The 19,500-nt window shown below is 37.9% G+C and overlaps 1 protein-coding gene across 1 annotated transcript in view; it reads left to right on the forward strand.

Annotated features, from left to right (window-relative positions):
* DOK6 (docking protein 6) overlaps window positions 1-19,500 on the forward strand; it is a gene marked incomplete at both ends in the record, with an annotated part of 260,265 nt that overhangs the window by 108,860 nt on the left and 131,905 nt on the right. The window contains one exon of the mRNA XM_082304009.1: window positions 16,783-16,897. Coding sequence (XP_082160135.1) covers window positions 16,783-16,897 — 115 coding nt within the window. The remainder of the gene's footprint in view (window positions 1-16,782; window positions 16,898-19,500) is intronic.

Below are 19,500 nucleotides of genomic sequence, written 5' to 3' on the forward strand. Positions count from 1 at the left end.
GCATGTTTGTTGGAAACACTTCTAACTTTGACAGCTAAAATGTCTTATGTCATCTGTAAATCTTCGTATATGATGGAAATTCAGATAATTTTCTCTCTTGAGTAATGAAATATGTTCCCTCCAGTTCTTTCAGGGCTAAAGCCTGACATGCACTCTAATAGATACTTGTCATTTCTGAAGACTAGTACAGGGTCAGGTGTTGGAGATGAGATCATGGAGCCATTCTCTGTATGTATATCCTCTGGTACCTAGGTAACATGGAAATGAAAACTGTTGAATTAAAACTTAGAGAAGAAATAGACAAAATCATAGAATCATAGAATTGTTTAGGTTGGAAAAGACCTTCAAGATCATCAAGTCCAGCCGTTAACCTAACACTGCCAAGTCCACCACTAAACCATGTCCCTAAGCACCACACCTACACATCTTTTAAATATCTCCAGGGATGAGGACTCAGCCACTACCCTGGGCAGCCTGTTCCAGTGCCTGAATACCCTTTCAGTGAAGAAGTTTTTCCTAATGTCTAACCTAAACCTCACCTGGCGCAACTTGAGACCATTTCCTCTAGTCCTATTGCTTCTTACTTGGGAGAAGAGACCAACTCCTACCTTGGTACAACCTCCTTTCAGGTAGTTGTAGAGAGTGATAAGGTCTCCCCTCAGCCTCCTTTTCTCCAGACTAAACAACTGCAGTTCCCTCAGCCACTCCTCATGAGACTTGTGCTCTAGACCCTTTACCAACTTCGTTGCCCTCCTCTGGACACGCTACAGCACCTCAATGTCCTTCTTGTGGTGAGGGGCCCAAAACTGAACACAGTACTCAAGGTGCGGCTTCAGCAGTGGCAAGTACAAGGGAACGATCACCTCCCTAGTCCTGCTGCCATGCTATTTCTGATACAAGCCAGGATGCTATTGGCCTTCTTGGCCACCTGGGCACATTGCTGGTTCATATTCAGACAGCTGTTGACCAACACTCCCAGGTCCTTTTCTGCCAGGCAGCTCTCCAGCCACTCCTCCCCAAGCCTGTAGCGTTGTGACACAAATGCAGGACCCAGCACTTAGCCTTGTTGAACCTCACACAGCTGGCCTCAGCCCATCGATCCAGCCTGTCCAGATCCCTCTGTAGAGCCTTCCTACCCTCCAGCAGATCAACACTCCCGCCCAACTTGGTGTCGGCTGCAAACTTACTGAGGGTGTACTTGATCCTATTGTCCAGATCATTGAGAAAGATATTAAACAGAACTGGCCCCATTACTGAGCCCTGGGGAACACCACTTGTGGCCAGCCACCAACTGGATTTAACTCCATTCACCACAACTCTCTGGGCCCGGCCAGCCAGCCAGTTTTTTACCCAGCAAAGAGTATACTCGTCCAAGCCATGAGCAGCCAGTTTCTCCAGGAGAATGCTGTAGGAAACGGTGTCAAAGGCTTTGCTAAAGTCCTGGTGGACAACATCCACAGCCTTTCCCTCATCTACTAAGTGGGTCAGCTTGTCATAGAAGGAGATCAGGTTAGTCAAGCAGGACCTGCCTTTCCTAAACCCATGCTGACTGGGCCTGATCCCCTGGTTGTCCTGTACATGCTGTGTGATGATACTCAGAGTGATCTGCTCCATAACCTTCCCTTGCACTGAGGTCAGGGTGACAGGCCTGTAGTTTCCCGGATTCTCCTTCCGACCCTTCTTGTAGAGGGGTGTCACATTTGCTAACTTCCAGTCATCTGGGACCTCCCCAGTTAGACAGGACTGCTGATAAAGGATTGAAAGTGGCTTGGTGAGTACTTCCACCAGCTCCCTCAGTATCCTTGGGTGGATCCCATCCGACCCCATAGACTTGTGTGTGTCTATGTGATTGCAGCAGGTCAATAACCATTTTGCTTTGGATTATTGGGGCTTCATTCTGCTACCCGTCCCTTTCTTCTAGCTCAGGGGGCTGGGTACCCTGAGAACAACTGGTCTATTAAAGACTGAGGCAAGGAAGGCATTAAGCACCTTAGCCTTTTCCTTGTCTTCTGTCACTATGTTTCCCCCCACATCCAATAAAGGATGTATATTCTCCTTAGCTCTTCTTTGTTGCTAATGTATTTGTAGAAACATTTTTTGTTGTCTTTTATAGCAGTTGCCAGTTTTAGTTCCAGCTGGGCTTTGGCCCTTCTAATCCTCAGTCCCTGCATAACCTCATGACATCCTTGTAGTCCTCCTGAGTTGCCTGCTCTTTCTTCCAAAGGTCATAAACTCCTTTTATTCCTGAGTGCCAGCTGAAGCTCTGTATTCAGCCAGGCCGGTCTTCTTCCCCTCAGCTCATCTTTCAGGACATGGGGACTGCCTGCTCTTGCACTTTTAAGATTTCCTTCTTGAAGAATGTCCTGCCTTCCTGGACTCCTCTGCCCTTAAGGACTGCCTCCCAAAGGACTCTGTCAACCAGGTTTCTGAACAGGTCAAAGTCTGCTCTCCGCAAGCCCAAGGTAGCAGTTCTCCTGACCCCCCTCCTTACTTCTCCATGTTAGAGTGTGGAGGAAAAATAAAGGAATAAATGCTCCAGCACTCTATGAAAGCACTTTATCAATTAGATATCTGGGAAAAACAACAAGAGCTTCTGGCAGACAAAAAGCTGGCTGTTCAAGAAGTGGATATGAGAAATGGTAAAGCAAAGAATGAGATGGGAAGATGGTGAAGAAAGTGCATATTATTAAGGGTAAACTGAAATCCATTTTAATTGACTTGGCACAAAAATAAGGAGGGTGGTACAGAAATAAAAATCTGACAATGAGAAGGAGGTGGACAAGGAAGCAAAGAGTACGGACATAGTTTTTCTCTTCAGCCCAATTACATCTGGGGCAACAAGTATCAGTGCAGCAGGACAGATGCACTTTAAGAGAAACCAAGAGGGATTGTTCAGATTTTTGCACCAAAGCAAATTGCTCTCTAAAGACACTACCTACTTCATGTTTCAGCAGCTAGGAGGTGTGCACTTAGTCATTTCCCAGGAGTGGCAGCTTCTGAAATAAGAAGACCCTGTGTTTGGGAGTGAGGGTTTCGGTACCAGCTACCCAGATGAAGCTGGGGGATTGGTACTTCTGAGAAGAGAGACTGGAAATAAGGTCTCTCAAGGATGTCTGCACTGGTTCTTGGGGGAGATGAAGAAGAAATGGTTGAGCTAGGATATAAAACAGCTGGGTTCTGCTGTGGAAATTTGCATTAAGCAAACTCCCCTTTTTAATGCAAGTGTTGTTGAAAAGCTGAATCCTGAATATCTCAAATTCAGATAGAAAGTTTAAAGGGCATATTTTTGACTTTCATTTGTTTTCACCATACAGTTTCTTTGTTCCTTCCTTGTCAATATAATCCACATCTCTCAGAAGTGAGGAAGGTGTGAAAGGAAATTAGTATTTGTGAAACCATGTGAAATATACTTGTGTAATGACCACTATGGAAGAACCCTGAGAGAAACCAGGGTGTAACCAGTATACCATTAAGTCAGAAAAAAAGTATGAAGTTATGAGAATCAAACATAATTTATAAAGCCTCTATTTAACAGAATGGTATTTGTCATTTATTGACTGAGGTGAAAAATAAGTATGAAAAATCAAACACGATCATATAATTAAGACAATGTGTATCATAATATGTATAGAAGGGGTGCCAATAAACATAAAGGTATTTATTTGTGTTAACATACAGAGATCAGACCCAGTGGGGCCCACTGCCATACAAACAACAGGAAAATGGTAGACTAGACCTATAGTACTAGTAGTTAAAGTAATAAAATCTTCCTTTCCTAGCCTTCAGCTCTTGACTCTGCATTTCTTATTTTTTTCCAATATTGTGTGTGTTTATTCTCATTATTCAAGTGTAGAAAGTAAGTATCCTACATAAATAATAAAAGTTCATGATGAAAGTTAAAGACCTAATTATCTGGCCTGCTGTTTATAACACTAGTAAATAAATGTTTTGTGAGGATATTTTTTTTTTTTTAGTGACATTTTCCCTTGAAGCTACTCTGAATTGTGTCTGTGTTGTTGGAGGAATATTTATTTTGACGTGTAAATGGGAAAAGGTGTGGTCTCTTGTGCAATAGTTATAAAAGGAAGCAGACAGGTATAAACATCATGTTATGGTGTACCAGGGAGGGCAGACAGATTTGTCACTGTCATTTACTTTCACTTAATAAAAGGAGACAAAATATAATAAGGCTTATGAGTACTGAGTTTCATTTAAGGTTTTCATTTGCTTATAGTAAGGGACGCTTTGCAACATAAATAAAGAGCAATTTATTATGAAAATTGGCACAGAGCTGTCTAATTTTTACTTCTTCATAGAAGGAAATTTGAAATTCAAATCACTGGCTGATGAAGGTTATTAAAAATGTATTAGAGTTGAAAATGTAGCTGTATGTAATTGTCATAATAGATATTCAAAATGAATTTATCCCCAATGACAATTAAGCTAAAAGAATTTTCAAATTATCAGCTAACAAATTTCAGTTAATTTTAGAAGCAAATAAAGTGAAAATATTTCAAAAAGTTTGTCAAAAAATTAAAACTATCTTTTAAAAAAAATTCTAAAAACATTACATTCCTGTTCAGAATCTTCACTTTTCTTCTTTTTCACATTACTGCACTCTATTGTATTTTTTTTTTTTTTGCCTCACATTCTCTCTATTGCATTTTTCTCTCTTTTGCATTTTTCTCCTAAAGAATTCTGTACCACTTCAAGTGTATGTGTACACACACACGTACAGGCAAGTTCTGAATTTACACGAATTTAAACTCACAAATTTTCTTTCTATATCTGTTTTTTCATGTAGTTGATGTATTTTTCTGATGAGCATCAAGAATCTTATAGGTAGTATGGTGCTATTAACTTCTTTCAGAATATCTGAAATGCCTTTAATATATATGTTTATATTTAAGAACAGCATCACAATGCCAGTTTTGCTATTGTTGGATTGGGATGAAGTTTATTTTTAAAGACACTGAGCCATACTTACACCCTTTAAAATTCAATGGGTGTAAAGCTTTCTAAATAATACTATTTTTGTGGTGGGTTGATATTTACTGTTTTAATCCTTTTTAAAAACAAAAGAAAACAAAAGAAAACAATTTAGTGGCTAGTGGATATCTCTGTGGTTGTGCTTGTATATGTGCACTCATGGGCTTGTACCACTTGCTGTTGTCCACAGCCAGCTATGGGACAGAGCCCCCAGCTGAGTCCTGTGCTTGTGTGTGACTTCCTCATCTTTGAGATCAAGTGAGATGAGCCAGGAATGGGGATGGCAAAGATTATGATGTCCCTTCTCCTTTCCTGGCTAATGTAATTTCTCTTTTTCTGAATATAGCCCTTGATAATTCAGCGATACCCAGCATCTGAGAGGTCCTTAAGTCCTGCATCATGAGGTACCTCTCAACCGTGATTTTTTTTTTTTCCCCTGTGAGTGGTACAATGGAAGTAAGCCAGCCTCTCTTACCTAATTTTGACCCACAGCTTTCCCATGGTTTCAAGATCTGGCTAAAGACAGCTACAGCCTAAGTTGAAGGCTTTCACAGTTTGAAAGGGGTAGGAAGGGGAGTTAAACCTAGTGCTCAGCCACTGGCATAATGTACAGCATAGATACAACCAAAATAATTTATGTGCGTTGGAAGCCTACAGTTACTTGTATCTTCTAACACTCCTGACCAATTTGTCAATGTGGTGAGTGGCTTCGTAGTTAGGGTTATACCTAGCACTTTAGCAGGAAGAATTATATACTCATCACTTACTGCGTTCAGCTAAGTTGTATTTTGTAAGTATGTCTTTGCTTGTAAGTTGTTTTCAGATGTAGTCTGTGTTAATAAACTTATTTTTAATTGATCTTATCTAACAAGATAAGTTTGGGAATTATTACAGGTCAGTCAATTTAAATAAACCAAGAAGAAAATTTAAAGGATGTTTTGGAAAAGTACATTTCTCCTTTTCTTTTTACTTGAAGACCAATAACATATTCCTTTTAATTAACCAATACCTTTGGGCCGAAACTAGAAAAGTTCTGGGCATAATCATGTACTTTGAGAATGTTAAATGTGAAAACTCTTAAAAATGGATACAGTTTCTAACTGTCCGGTATATTTTAGTAGCCTCATAAGGCTATTAAAACTCATATAATGGTCTAATTAATTTCCATGTTCATTGCAAAATATTGTCTTATTATTCTACTTGGATAATTAAACTACAGTAATGAAATGCCCCATTTTGTTTCTCGGGCATAAGCACAGTGCTACTGTTTGCATACCTAGTAATTCTAACAGGAAGTTTGATGTTGAAAGTATCTTTTTTTTTTATTGTAGCTGAAATTTTGAAAGATAATTGGGAAACCTATTTTATTTCAGTTGTGAATCATCTTCCCTCTCTGCCATCTCTCTAGCGTGGTGTTATTTTTCAAGTGTGAACCTGAGTTTCAAATTAGAGTGTTCTTTCAGTATTAAGGCATTAGTTATTTTAAATTTCGTCAACACTCACTTTTACAGAAGGCTGGTTTTTCCCCCTTTTTTTTAATGCTATGCTAACACAACAGTCTGGTATTCAGTTTGCACATCAAAATGAAAGGTCAGATTGGAAAACATATTTCATAGGTTCTTTAGGATAGTGAGGAAATGGGATTGGGGAGAAGTGGGATTTTTATACTACAAATGACTTTCTATAAAAATACCCTTTGAAGTGTGAAGGCATTTCTTCTTCACTGTGTATTTAAAAATCTTAATTAAAATGTTTGTTAAGGGAAGAGGTCCACATACACATGAACTATTCAGATTTTAATTATTGCTTTAAAACACCAGGCTACCAGCCAAAACCAGAATAATCCCAGTAGGCTGGTTGATTTTATGGATTAGACAGCAGTTCAATCCTGGCAGTATTACAGCAGCGCAGTTTGAAAGAAAATAAAGTAACTTGGCTTGGCAAAACCCCTACTTCTTTACCTATTAAAGGTAGCTGGTATGACTTAATATGCCTTTTCTGCCTTGGTAGGTTTGATTTACAGACACTGTGAAACAATGTAGCATTTGAAGTGACATAACAAAAGCTAATCAATTAAGTTTGGTTTCCAGCCTTATTTTTTTTAGATTTCATTAAGGCAAAGTGAAGAGTTTGTAACTGCTTATGTGGTAAGTGGGCAGTCAGAACACAGGATGAATCTGGGTAGCCAGGTGGTAGCCCATATGAAAGTCAGGAATACTGATAATTAGTAATACTTAGCAATATTTAGCAATAGTGAAGACTTACAGAAAACAGAGAGTTGAGGTAAAGATTCAGATTTTCTCTTTCTTTTACATTTATTTACATTTTGAGAAATTACAAGATAGTTATTTTATTTTATATTCAGTCTAAATTTACATAATGTCACCTACATTCTCCAAAAATGCTGAAAAATTTAAACTTTTTCAATTTTTTTTAAATCTCAATTTTATCTGGTGTGCAAGAAGAAATTATTCAGTATCCTTCTGCTATCAGACCTACGTGTATTTCTTCCGATCAAACTTCACTTTCTTGCCCTGACATTACTGGTTGATATTTAGCCTGATTTGTTTTTAATATATGGATTCGTTCTCTCCTTTTTTGTTTGTTTTTATTATCTACCTTTTCAGTTAACAGATAAAATTCTTACTGCTGTTATAAGTGTGTTTTCCATTTAGTGCTTACAGGAATGAACATTTACTTGGTAGCAGTTTCTTAAACCCTTATCCCTCTGAAATAGCAGCTGGAGACCTGCCCCAGAGGTATAATGTGGAGGTTGATATGCCACTCTTTGGCAAAATTCCTGGAGAGTGTTGTTACCATAACAACTCATCTTCTTCCAAGGATAAATCCACATGCAGAGATGGGGAAAACTCTTCTGTTTTCTTTGTGAATTGGTTTTGCTTTTATATGATCCATTCTTTCAGTTTTCTGATCTTGGGATTTCTCTTTTCCCTTCTTATGTTCCTTTTGTAATCTTGTGTTTTAAGTTTTGCTATTCTTTCATGAAATAGTTTTTCATTTTTTTCTGCATCTTAGTACTTTTTTACCTCAAGTCTTAGTCCTATTGTTGATTGTCATGTGCTGTTCTTGTGCAGAATATGCTGAAGTCAGGAAAATGTGTTTCATCTTAAATACTCTCAATGCTTAATTCCATATGGGTTTGCCCAAACCCATCAAGGTCCAAATAACCTTACAGATCTGTTAGCATCCCTTCCTTAGACTCACAATTTAATTCAGATGTGAATGGACCTCAGGAGGTCTCTTGTCTGACTCCTGCTCACAGTAGAGCCAGCTCTGAGGTCAGACAAAGCTAGCGCAGGGCTTTGTCCAGTTGGGTCTTGAAAACCTCCAGGGACGGAGACCACAGAGCCTCTCTGGGCAGCCTGTCCCACTGCTGGGCTGTCTTCATGGTGGAAACATTGCTTCTCATATGCAGCCTGAACATCTCATCTCAGTTTATGCCCATTCTCCTTTTTCCTCCCACCAGGCACAGCTGTGAAGAGCCTGTCTCTGTCTCATTGATAACCTCCCTGCAGGCACTTGGGGGCTGCTGTTAGGTGTCTCCGAAGCTTTCCGTGTTGCATACTGGAGCAGCCACCATCCCTCAACCTCTCCCTACTGGGCAGGTGGTCCAGCTCTGGCTGTCCTGGGGACCCTCTGCTGAGGGTAGTTGATAAACACTCTGGTTTATCAATTGCATTAGGGTCCCAAAACTGGACACAGTATTGTAGATGTGATCTAATGAGTGCTGAGTAAATAAGAAAAGTCACTTCCTTTGATGTACTGGCTGTGCTGCTGTTAATGCAGCTGTTTCCCCAGTCCCAAAGGTCTTATGCTTTTCAGGCAGCACACAGCCTTTTTTTAAGAGCCAAAATCACGTCCAGCTCTGTCTGAAGCTGTAACAAAACTTCTACTCTGTGGCAATTGGATTTAACCATGTAAAAGCAGCTGCTGCTAACTGCAGATAGGATGACTGAAAAATGAGCTGAAGGGCGATGTTTTGTTTCTTTGAGATACTCCCCTCTGTAGTCCTTTCATCTGCAATGGGCCAGCATGTCCTTTTCTCCTTTTGCAGACTGGCAGCAGCATTCAGAGTCATGTTAGCATATTGGTGCCTCCTTTGCCCTTTTCTGGCTATGATAGTTAACATAGCTCTTGCTTCTTATATCATTCTCTTATTGTTATCATGCTGTTTCTTGTTTGAGGTAGCTCTCTACTGTCTGGGCATCACTCAGTAGAGTCCCTGCTCCTTGCCACTGTGTTTGCATTTGCTCTGTTGCATTACTGCTTGCGTGGTATTACACAGCAGATGGCATGTGGACCATTATTAAGAAATAAGAGGATGAACAATTACATTTTGTAGCATGCTCTTCTGCTTCTATTTTTGCTAGATAGAAATTAAATGACAGGAAGGTAGTGCACGTTGCAAAACAGAAATCCATTTATGTAAATTCAGACCTTTTTCTCTGCCCAAGCAATTTCCAGGACTCTGCACAGTGGAAATAACATTCAGTAGATGGAATCACAGAATCATTTCCCTCCCAATTTCATATGGGAGGCACATGTTTTAGATTTTATGCTTGATTTTTGTGTTTTTCATCTTTTCTGAACCTCCTTTCTTACTTACTGTGGAATTATATTCTTTGTGGTGATGTAGATGTAATATGTGATTTGGAAGTAATATTTCTATAACTGTGGAAGAGTTATTCAATCTATTTAACTGTACATTTTGAACACCAGAGCCCTAGATGTGTCATATACATATAGTCTTTACGTTTCCATGTAACACAAAAGTGGATAATGCAGATCCTAGATGTTCAGCTACCTGACTAGAACAAATTTTTAGTACAATAAGCAAACAAATAAATGTCCAGTGTAGGTTAGTGATGAAATATAATGGATTCAAGAAAAAGTATATTGAATTTTTCCTAAAATCCTTCCTCTCTGAGAGAACTAAATGTAGTTCCAAAGAAAGTAATCAGAAAAATGTCAAATTATGTTGACAATTAAGGAAGCAACAAATCCCAGTTAATCTGAGCCTTTACTTAAATTAAGCTTATTTTGTAATTTAATAGCCTTTCACATCTAAGAATACAATTAAGATGCCAAAAAGAAAGGAAAAAAAACAACAAAACCCCCAAACATTTTAAAGGGAAGGTATCCTATTTAAGTTGCATTGACAGTGGCTGTTTTGTCATATCAAATATTTTGCTAACATAATGGAAATGTGGTCTTGTAATTATTTCCTGTAATTTACTTGGGTAACAAATGCACTTTCAGAAAGAAGACTATGGATTGCTGTAACATGGGTCATAGACTCCCAGACAGAAATAACGCGGGTGTTTTTCCCATGTAAAAATAAGCTCTTGACATGGATGAGTTGTTATAATCAGCGCTCAGACTGGGAGAGTAGGAGAGTTCTGAAATGTCATGTCAACACAGGTAAGGGCTAAAGCGCTTTTAGAGAGACCAGAAGTTTGTTACTAGCAATCTATTATCTGATCTCTTCTGGCTAGCCAGAGGTAACTGTCTGCTTTGGTGAATCGATCTGCAGTTCAAAGTTTCCATATAACAATCCTGAATAATTTCCTTAATCATCATCCCATGCCTGTGTATTTTGCTTGGATTTAGGCTATTTCTACCTGCTACTGTGGACTATCTTATATTAATACTTTTCCTGCACTTGAGTTATTTACTAAGAATCCACAGCATGACTTTACTGAAATCAGATGGCCTTTATTTTAACTGGGGAGAAGTGGAGTTAGACTTCTAAAATCTATCAGGATGTTTTTCAGTTCTTTTCCAAGTCTGTTGGCACAGAAATGCATAAAAACTAATATAGACCAATCCTTTAGTTTTTCTTGTAACTCAGTCCCCTGGCATCTGGCAATGTTGGGGCATTCTGACAGAGAGAAGGGAATGGAAGCAATTTGGTATTAGCATCAAATTTAGGATCTTCATGTAGAGAGGTGACTTCAAGTTCCTGTGAACCTCTCAAGGTACAAATGATTATCATAAGACATAAGACAGGGAAAATCTTCAAGGAAACTAAGATTTTTTTAATATTTTTTTTTTCTAAGTGAGGGCATAAGCTCTCTTCTTCCTCTGATCCTCTTATTTTTTTGACCACATAACATGAGGTTTGTTAACTGTTGGTTCCTTCAGAGGAGTCTTTTCCAACTTTTCCTCTTGCTCTTAAGGTTGATGCCTTGCTGTATATTTCATTTATTTATTTATTTTCTTTTGGGAAAAAAAAAAAAGAAAAAGATAGAAACCTTTTTAATACAGTCATAATACAGAGCCGCAGGCAGCTTTTTGTTTGCCTTGTTTTTATTTTTTTCTTTTTTCCTTTTTTATGATTGATCCACCCAGGTGTGGCTAGACAGCATTTACAAGCTTTTGGTGATTATTGATCTTATTATTTCTACATAACATTTACTTAAAAGAAGCAAGTAGAAGCTCTGAAAGTGGTGCCCTTTTTAGATGAGATGCTATACCAACACAAAACACATGTAAGTTTTGGGGCCATGTGCAGGGCAAGATAAAAACAATGAGGATGTGAAGTGAAGCAATGTGGATGATTCTTAAGTGCTCTAGAGATATGAGAAATGGTGGTGGAAAACTAACTATAGGCTCGTTTGCATTCTTGTTCAGTGCTTGATGTTCCTCTGTAAAGAAGTTTTGCATTTTGGTAAACAATCTGAGACTCACCCAAAAGAACTGTGTGCAGATCAAGTGCATTTCCTGAGGCTGTACTGATGATTAGCTGTGCTGATGTGGAATCTTTGAGGTGATCCAAATTCCTGACTGTAAGCGGAAGCAAGTTACAAAAATTCAACTCTGATGAGTAACCCTGAGACCCTGGTGCAAGCCTAGCCTAGCTTAATTTTGCAGGACTGAGCTGCTGCCTTTACCAGTCCTAGAAATTCTGCTACCTTGTAGCCCTTCAGGGTTATGTCTTTTCATCAAATATTAACCAGAAGTAAAGGAATTGGATGTCTCTGATATACCTGTTTCAACCCCCACCCCACCCCCCCCCCAAGAAAGAAAAAAAACTTTTATATATGAAAAAAAAAGTGGAATAAAAAAAGCTTGGCAAAGAAAAGTTTGTTACATACAAGTTAAGTAACTATACCACATCTTTTCTGCAACCAGTGTTCAATGTCATTCTAGAAACAAGAAAAATCATTTTAGAGACTGATATGATCAAGAAACCAAGTAGAAAAAAAAGCAAGGAAATGTATGTGTGGGCTGCTGAGTGATGGACATATGAGGCAGGAATTATTGATGAGGAGTAGGAGAACTGAGAAATGGGCCAGGTGCTAAGAGTCCCTAACATGTACCACACTGAGCACCATATGGAGTACTGCACTAAATGATAGCACCAATGTCTAGTAGAGAAAAGAAAGTCTAAGTTAACACACTAACATTAGTGAAGAGTTGTAAACTACATAATCATAGCTTAATACAAAAGGATCTATTTAGCCTACTGGAAGAAATCATAAATGATAAGGGTAGGCAAGAAATATTTGCAAGATTACTCACTGAAAAGGTAATATTAGGGATTTTATTTGTTGTTGAAGCTCATTTTGTTCTAAGGAGATAACAGATATGGGGAAATAAGAAAACTGATTTTCAAAGTTGTTGTTGGCTTGGGTTGTTTTTAATATTACCAAAATTTTAGGCAAAGTATAATCCCATAATGGGAATATTTCCATCTTTTTTTGTGGAAAGTCTAGGTAAAACTCTTACATGTGTAATAGCACATTAAATTTTCCCTTTATTCTTTTCTTCTTACTAGTACAATGTTATCACTGTTCTAGGTAGTTCGGAAATACTATTTTGTTGTTGTGAAGAACAGCAATGTTTTCAATGAACTAAACTATTTTGTCAACAAGTCTGTTATGATACCACAGGGAGAAAATTTTGGTATAACATTCCTTGTTTAAAAAAGTAGATTCGCCTAATGCACTACTCATAAAAAGGGGCTTTTTCTTTTTGATAAATTTTTAATTTGATTAGTCTTTTGAAACCTTCTTAAAGTTTGTAAAGAGGTGGTTTAAATTATTTCAAAAAAGTAATGACTTTTTTAGGATTTTTTTGTCTTTTCAGTCTTTTTTTTCCCCTTTAAAAAGTATTGTTTGTTTGTTTATTTATTTATAAAAAATAATAGATAAAAATTTAAACCACACTTTTAAAAGTCACTGAGATAAAGCAGTCTGGTTACCAAGGCAAAGTTTGTTTTTCCTTCATACAAAATATAAACTCTCAGGTGTTTATTTTTTAATTGCACATGTTCAGTGAGTAGAGAAATGACTCATGCTTCATTGGCATTAAACCCAGAATTCAGAATTTGATTAACTTCAATTCTCTCTAGCAGTGGGAGAATAGACTTTCACAGTATTATTACTCTTGCCTCTATCTTTCTGCTCTGATTGTGGAGGGAAACATGCAGTACAATTTCAATAGATGAACATAGAAGCAAAAATTCATATCTTTGATATTAAAAATTACATATCCAATAGAAAGAATGAGGGGCTTATTTGATAATATGGCCTCTCTTGTTGTTAGCATCAGCTCGGATTTCTCAGATGTTAACTAGTGGGGATTTTTTCTGTCAACCTGTTGACTTGCCCAACAGATAAAACTAGAACTGCTTCTTCAACTTCTATATGGTTTGGTGTACATGAGCCAGCAATGTGTTCTTGCAAAAAAGATAGCTAATAGTATCCTGGGCTGCATTAGAAAAAGCATTGCCATCAGGTCAAGGGAGGTGATCCTTCCTCTCTACTTAGCGCTGGTGTGGCCACACCTGGAGTGCTGTGTCCAGTTCTGCACTCCCAGTACAGGAGAGACATGGGTATACTGAAAAGAGTTCAGTGAAGGGTCATGAAGATGATGAGGGCACTAGAGGATCTCTCCTATAAGGAAAGGCTGAGAGAGCTGGGACTGTTTAGCCTGGAGATGAGAAGGCTCATTCATTATTTACTCATTAGTGAGTGTATTCTCTGAGCCTGAAGGGTTTAGAGAAGACAGACCCAGGCTCTTTTCAGTGATACCCAGTGACAGGACCAGAGGCAATAGGCAAACACTGAAACACAGGAGGATTCTTCTGAAAGTGACTGAGCACTTGCACAGGTTGCCCAGAGAAACTGTGGAGTCACCTACCTTGAAGATATTCAAAAGCCATCTGGGCATGGTCCCACGCAACTGGTTCTAGGTCACCCTACTTGAGCAGGGGGGTTGGACCAGGTGACCTCCAGAGATCTCTTCCAACCTCAACCATTCTGTGATGCTGTGAAATTTGCTGATTTCTCAGATACAATGATGGGACTGAGTGCTAAAGCTCAGTTACTTTTTTTCTCTTTCCTTTTTCTGTTAGTTTGCCCAGTAAAATTATTTTTCCTAACTAACATCTGTAGAAATTCCCTTTATCCTCAGAATATTATGACTAAACCACTATTATTTCCAGGAAAACCTTCAGTTCTTGTAAAACAAAGCATTTTAAGGTGAAAGATATTATTTGTTTTTTAAATTATATTTTATTTAAAAAAAAAAAAAAAAAAACCTGGCAGAAATATTTTGGCTACCCATGTTAAACCATTAAAGGTTTTGACAAGAAAAGAGGTATCTCACAATATCTCATGATAGTTTGAAATATGTCAAATTTTGTGGAAAGATGTACACAAGAGGAATGTGACTTCTGTGTGAAACTATGAATGGCTCAAAAAAACGTGCTTTAAAAAAAGAAAGTAAAAGTCAGGGAGTTTGGAAGAGGCAATTCACGTAATTCTTTGCCTGTCACATTGGAGTTATAAGAAGTTCTGTGCTGTCTGGGGAGGCAATATGATTGTAGAGACAAAAGAAAGTTGAAATGTGTTTAAAACAGAGACCCTTTTCCCTACATGGAGACTGTTTTTCTTCACTTGCCTTGCATTTAGTTCAACCAAATCTCTCGTATGGGTACTGAAAAGCAGTACGTCAGAATTTGGTGGTGTTTTCATTGTCTCTTTCAGACATGAAATTCCCATCAGCAAATAAAATAAAATTGTATTGTTTGTTCATTTTGTGCTGACAGTATTCCTAATTGTGTGAATGATCTTGCATAAAAAAAAAAAATGTTCTGTCAATATATTAAATAAAACAGGCTTAATGTGCTGATCAGCAAGAGAACCCACAAAATCATCTTTATAGGTGGCTAGATATGCATCCCCAGTTGTCTGTAGTCATGTTTCAAAGAAAAATTACTGTGAAAGTTATGTAGCTTTGATTCCAGGAATGTAGGTTTTTTGGATCTATTATCAAACTTATCAGCATTGCAGGATCTTTTGGTAATCTATAACACTCAAATGTTAAAGAAAATAATAGATCTGTATTGTCTGAGACTGGAAGAACGCTTAATACACCCTGTTATCTCTATTCAAGCACTTCTATTTCCTTTCCTGCTATTCAAGAAAGGGAAATTTCCCCTTTTTAACATAACAAAATTTAAGGATTTTTCTGCATGGTGCGCACAGTCACACATGCGCACACATGTAAAAATATCACTTTCTGTTTCATTTGCTTTTGTTAAAATCACTGGGGTGTTTTTCATCCAGTTTTGGCTCACCTGTTACAGCAAAGATATTGACAAACTGGAGTGAGTTTTGCTGAAGTCTGTCAAGATAGACCCCAAAGCATTCTTCAGTTCTGGTCTCAGGTTTGTCATCAGCACCTACATGTTCCATTTCATGCTTTGTCTCAGTTTCTTTCCCTGACTTCTTGATGGCTCTCACTGCTCATCTGCTCTCAATCTTTTTTGCAATGTCTTTGCCCCAACATGTTCCATTTTTTTACTGCACCATATAAAATCTGTCTCTTAAAAAACATTCTTTCCAGCATATGAAAGGGAATGCTAGAGCTGTACACAGGGAGCGTAAGAGTTACAAAACAAAACAAAAAAAAATCCATCCACATTCAGTCCATTTTTCCCCTAGTCATAGGTAGCCAAACTCATATGGATGACATTTTTAAGAAATTAATTCTGCCTGAGGCAGATGTCCTGCCCGGAAAAGCTGACTATAAACAGATGAAGTTTGCCCAGAGTTCCAAGAAACTGAGAAAAAGATTTTATAATGTGAAGTGTTAAGCAGTTTGATATAGACTGTGCTACCAGCTCTGGTTGTAATAACATATTTTTCTTCCATTTGTGTTAATTGCAGCTATCTACTTGGATCAAAGGAAAATGGAAATAGATTGAATTGTTTATGCTGTAAATTTGCTACAAGAGTATTTTTTTGTTGATAAGCTTCTCTAATATTTGGAAAATAAAATTGTGATTCTTATGAGGATGACAATTACACCTTAAAGACAGATGAGCATCTATCATTACAAATGTAGTGATACTAACTGGCATGACAATTGAGTTACTTCCCTTAACTAATAAGACACTGCTGTTCCTACATTAGGTTATGTATTTGATGCGGATTCTGAAACTGGTCAAAGTTGTACAAATATAGAAATTGAAAAATATATTCTAGAATAATCATAAGATTGTCTTGATGTCATTGTAATAACTATGTTTCCAAGTACAACTTTATTAGAGAAGTTGACTGTTCACTTTTTGATACATTACATTTTATAGAAAATGTTGCAACTTTAGACTCTATCTGTTCATGTGGTTTTGTCAATTAAAAAACTTGTAAATAGCCTTGGGGAGGGAAAACAGATTATAGTAAAAATTGAGAGGTTATGGTTAATATTTTTATTTGTACTATTTATACACTGGCCTAAAATAGTTTTCTTCATTTTAAGGTAACTGAGCTGCACAATATCAAAAACATAACTAGATTGCCTCGAGAGACAAAGAAGCATGCAGTGGCAATTATCTTTCATGATGAGACGTCAAAGACATTTGCGTGTGAGTCAGGTAAGCAATTGGTACTGCATCTCTAGGTTGAAGAAATCAAGTTACACGTCAAAGTCTTGCTCAGATGAATTAAAACATCAGATAGAAATCCTTAGCTTAAAGGAATTTGTTGTAAACAAGAACTTTAGAGTTTTGGGTTTAGTTTTTTTGTGTTTTGGAATGGTTTTTTTAATATACTTTGGGAGGTGTTGGGGATGTTAGAGCTCTTTCTTCCATTACTTTTCTTTGACTGCACACAGATGGTCTAAAGGCTGGAGATTTTCAGCTAAACTTGTAAAACTGCATAAAAAATACCTATGGGATGTTATTAAGTCAAGATGTGACACATTCTTTTTTTTGCCAAGTTTTGCTATAGGCACTTACTAAACTAATAATTATCATGCCATTGCAAATAAGAGGTAAATACCAGCTAAAACCTCAGGATGTTGTAAAGCTGGATGTCAAGCAGTCTGTGGTTTGAACAGCTACATAGTATAATGAATGGGTTAAGGTGAGAACAGACTGGGGCATCATGGTACACAAGGACAGGTAGTTACTTGTGAGACACTGAACACTGCACTATTGAAGTGCACTGTTTTCTTTTTTGAAAATGCAATTGTACGTGTCCGTGTCCTAGGGTATATTTTACCTGAAAAAATGTTTTTAAAAAGAATGAAAATTTTTTAATGATAAAAGTTTCTATTTGTTTAGTGACTTATTTGAAACTGTGCATTTTAAAATTATATCTTAATATCATATAAACATCACATGGTGTACATTCTAAATTAAATACAGTCAAACAAAATTCAAGAAATATGTGGAGGAGGTAGGTTAAAAGTGCGTAAGGTCATGAATTATGGCGATTTTGGGTCAAGTATTGCAAACATTGATATGTACATCCCATCACAAAAGATGGATTGACAGAGTTTTGTTTGTTTATTAATTTAGATTTTAAAATACACACATAGAAAATCTGTGGCTTTCTAGGATCAGTTTAACAGATTATTGGATAAGTAGTTCACATGAAAGACTTTAATTTCTAATGTGAAGAATTAATAATGACTCTATAATATGATTAATAATTGAATAAAAACATTTTAATTATGTTTCAACAGCACTAAAATCAGTTCTATGGAAACTTTTCCATTTGCCTACACATACGTTCCCCTGGTTCTCTAATGAAAACCTCTTATTCCTTCCCTAGAATTACTACGGTGCAGGTATATTTGAAAAGAGTGACAGCAAATCATAACTTCAGGATTCTTTCACCAAAGAAGGGGCAAACCTGAGAAGGTTCAGCATGTCTGGCCTACTCATCCCTTTCTTCTGTAACAAACACGATGCAACTCCTTAACTTTGAACCCAGTTGTGTAAGTACCTTAAGGTCCTAACAAGATGTCGGTATAAGATGCCCTACCTTAAGGCTATGCTCTATGCAAAGGTGTGTTTTGAATGGATGGAGCCTTGGGTGAAGTGACGAACTGGTGGAGAGCTTGTGGACAGAGATCAAAGGACAGACCAACACAGATGATATTGTAGTAGGTGTCTGCTATAGACCTTCTCATCAAGAGAAAGCAGATGAAGCATTCTTAAGGCAAGTGGAAAATGCCTCACAGTCCCAGGTGTTAGTACTCTTGGGTGACTTTAACCACAACAATATCTACTGGAAGGTCAATATGGCTGAACACAAGCAATCCAGATTTCTGGAACAGGTCAAAGACAATTTCTTGATATAGATGATCAATAATGTGATGAGCAGAGATGCTCTGTTCAGGGACGTGCTTGGCAGGATCCTATGAATACTTGCCTTGAAGGGCAAAGGGGCCCAGGAGAGCTAGCTAATCTTCAAGGACAGCATCTTCTGAGCACAAGAACTGTCCATCCCATTCTTCAGAAGACAAGCATTGCAGAAGACCAGTATGGATGAATGTAGAGGTCCTGATTCAGCTCAAACACAAAAAGGAAAGCCCATGGAAGCAGGGACAGACTACTTGGGAAGGATACAGAGGCATTGTCCATGTATATAGGAATAGAGCCAGGAAAGCTCCAGCTCAGCTGGAGCTGAAACTAGCTAGGGAGGTGAAGGACAGAAAAGTTTTCTTAAAGTACATCAACAGCAAAAGGAAAGCTAAGTGAGCATGGGCCCGTTGCTCGGTGGGGCAGTGGACCTAGTGGTAAGGGGCATGAGAAAGGTTGAGGTACTCAATGTGTTTTTTATACCTTGTATTTCACTCACAAGGCTTGTCCTTAGGCCTTTGAGGTCCTGGAGCCTCTTAGAAGTCAGTGGGAGTGAAGTACTACCCACAGTAGAGCAAGGCAGAGTCAGGCATCGCTTAAATCACCTGGATATCATACACAAGTCCATGGAGCTAGATCATCAAGAATGACAAGAAGAAGGATCCAGATAACTATAGGCCAGTCAGTCTCAGCTCAGTCCCTGAGAACACTGTTGAAGCAAATCATGTGTAAACACATGAAGGACAACAAGGTGAATGGGAGCAGCTAAAACATTTTCCATATGCAAATCATGCTTTCTATGACAAGGTGTCTGGCACTGTGGGAAAGGGAAAGACAATGGCTGTTATATACCTTGATTTTAACGGTCTTTAACAGCCTCCCATAGC

This window comes from Platalea leucorodia (assembly GCF_965183815.1).
Source record: "Platalea leucorodia genome assembly, chromosome: 1".
Classification (NCBI taxonomy): Eukaryota; Metazoa; Chordata; class Aves; order Pelecaniformes; family Threskiornithidae; genus Platalea; species Platalea leucorodia.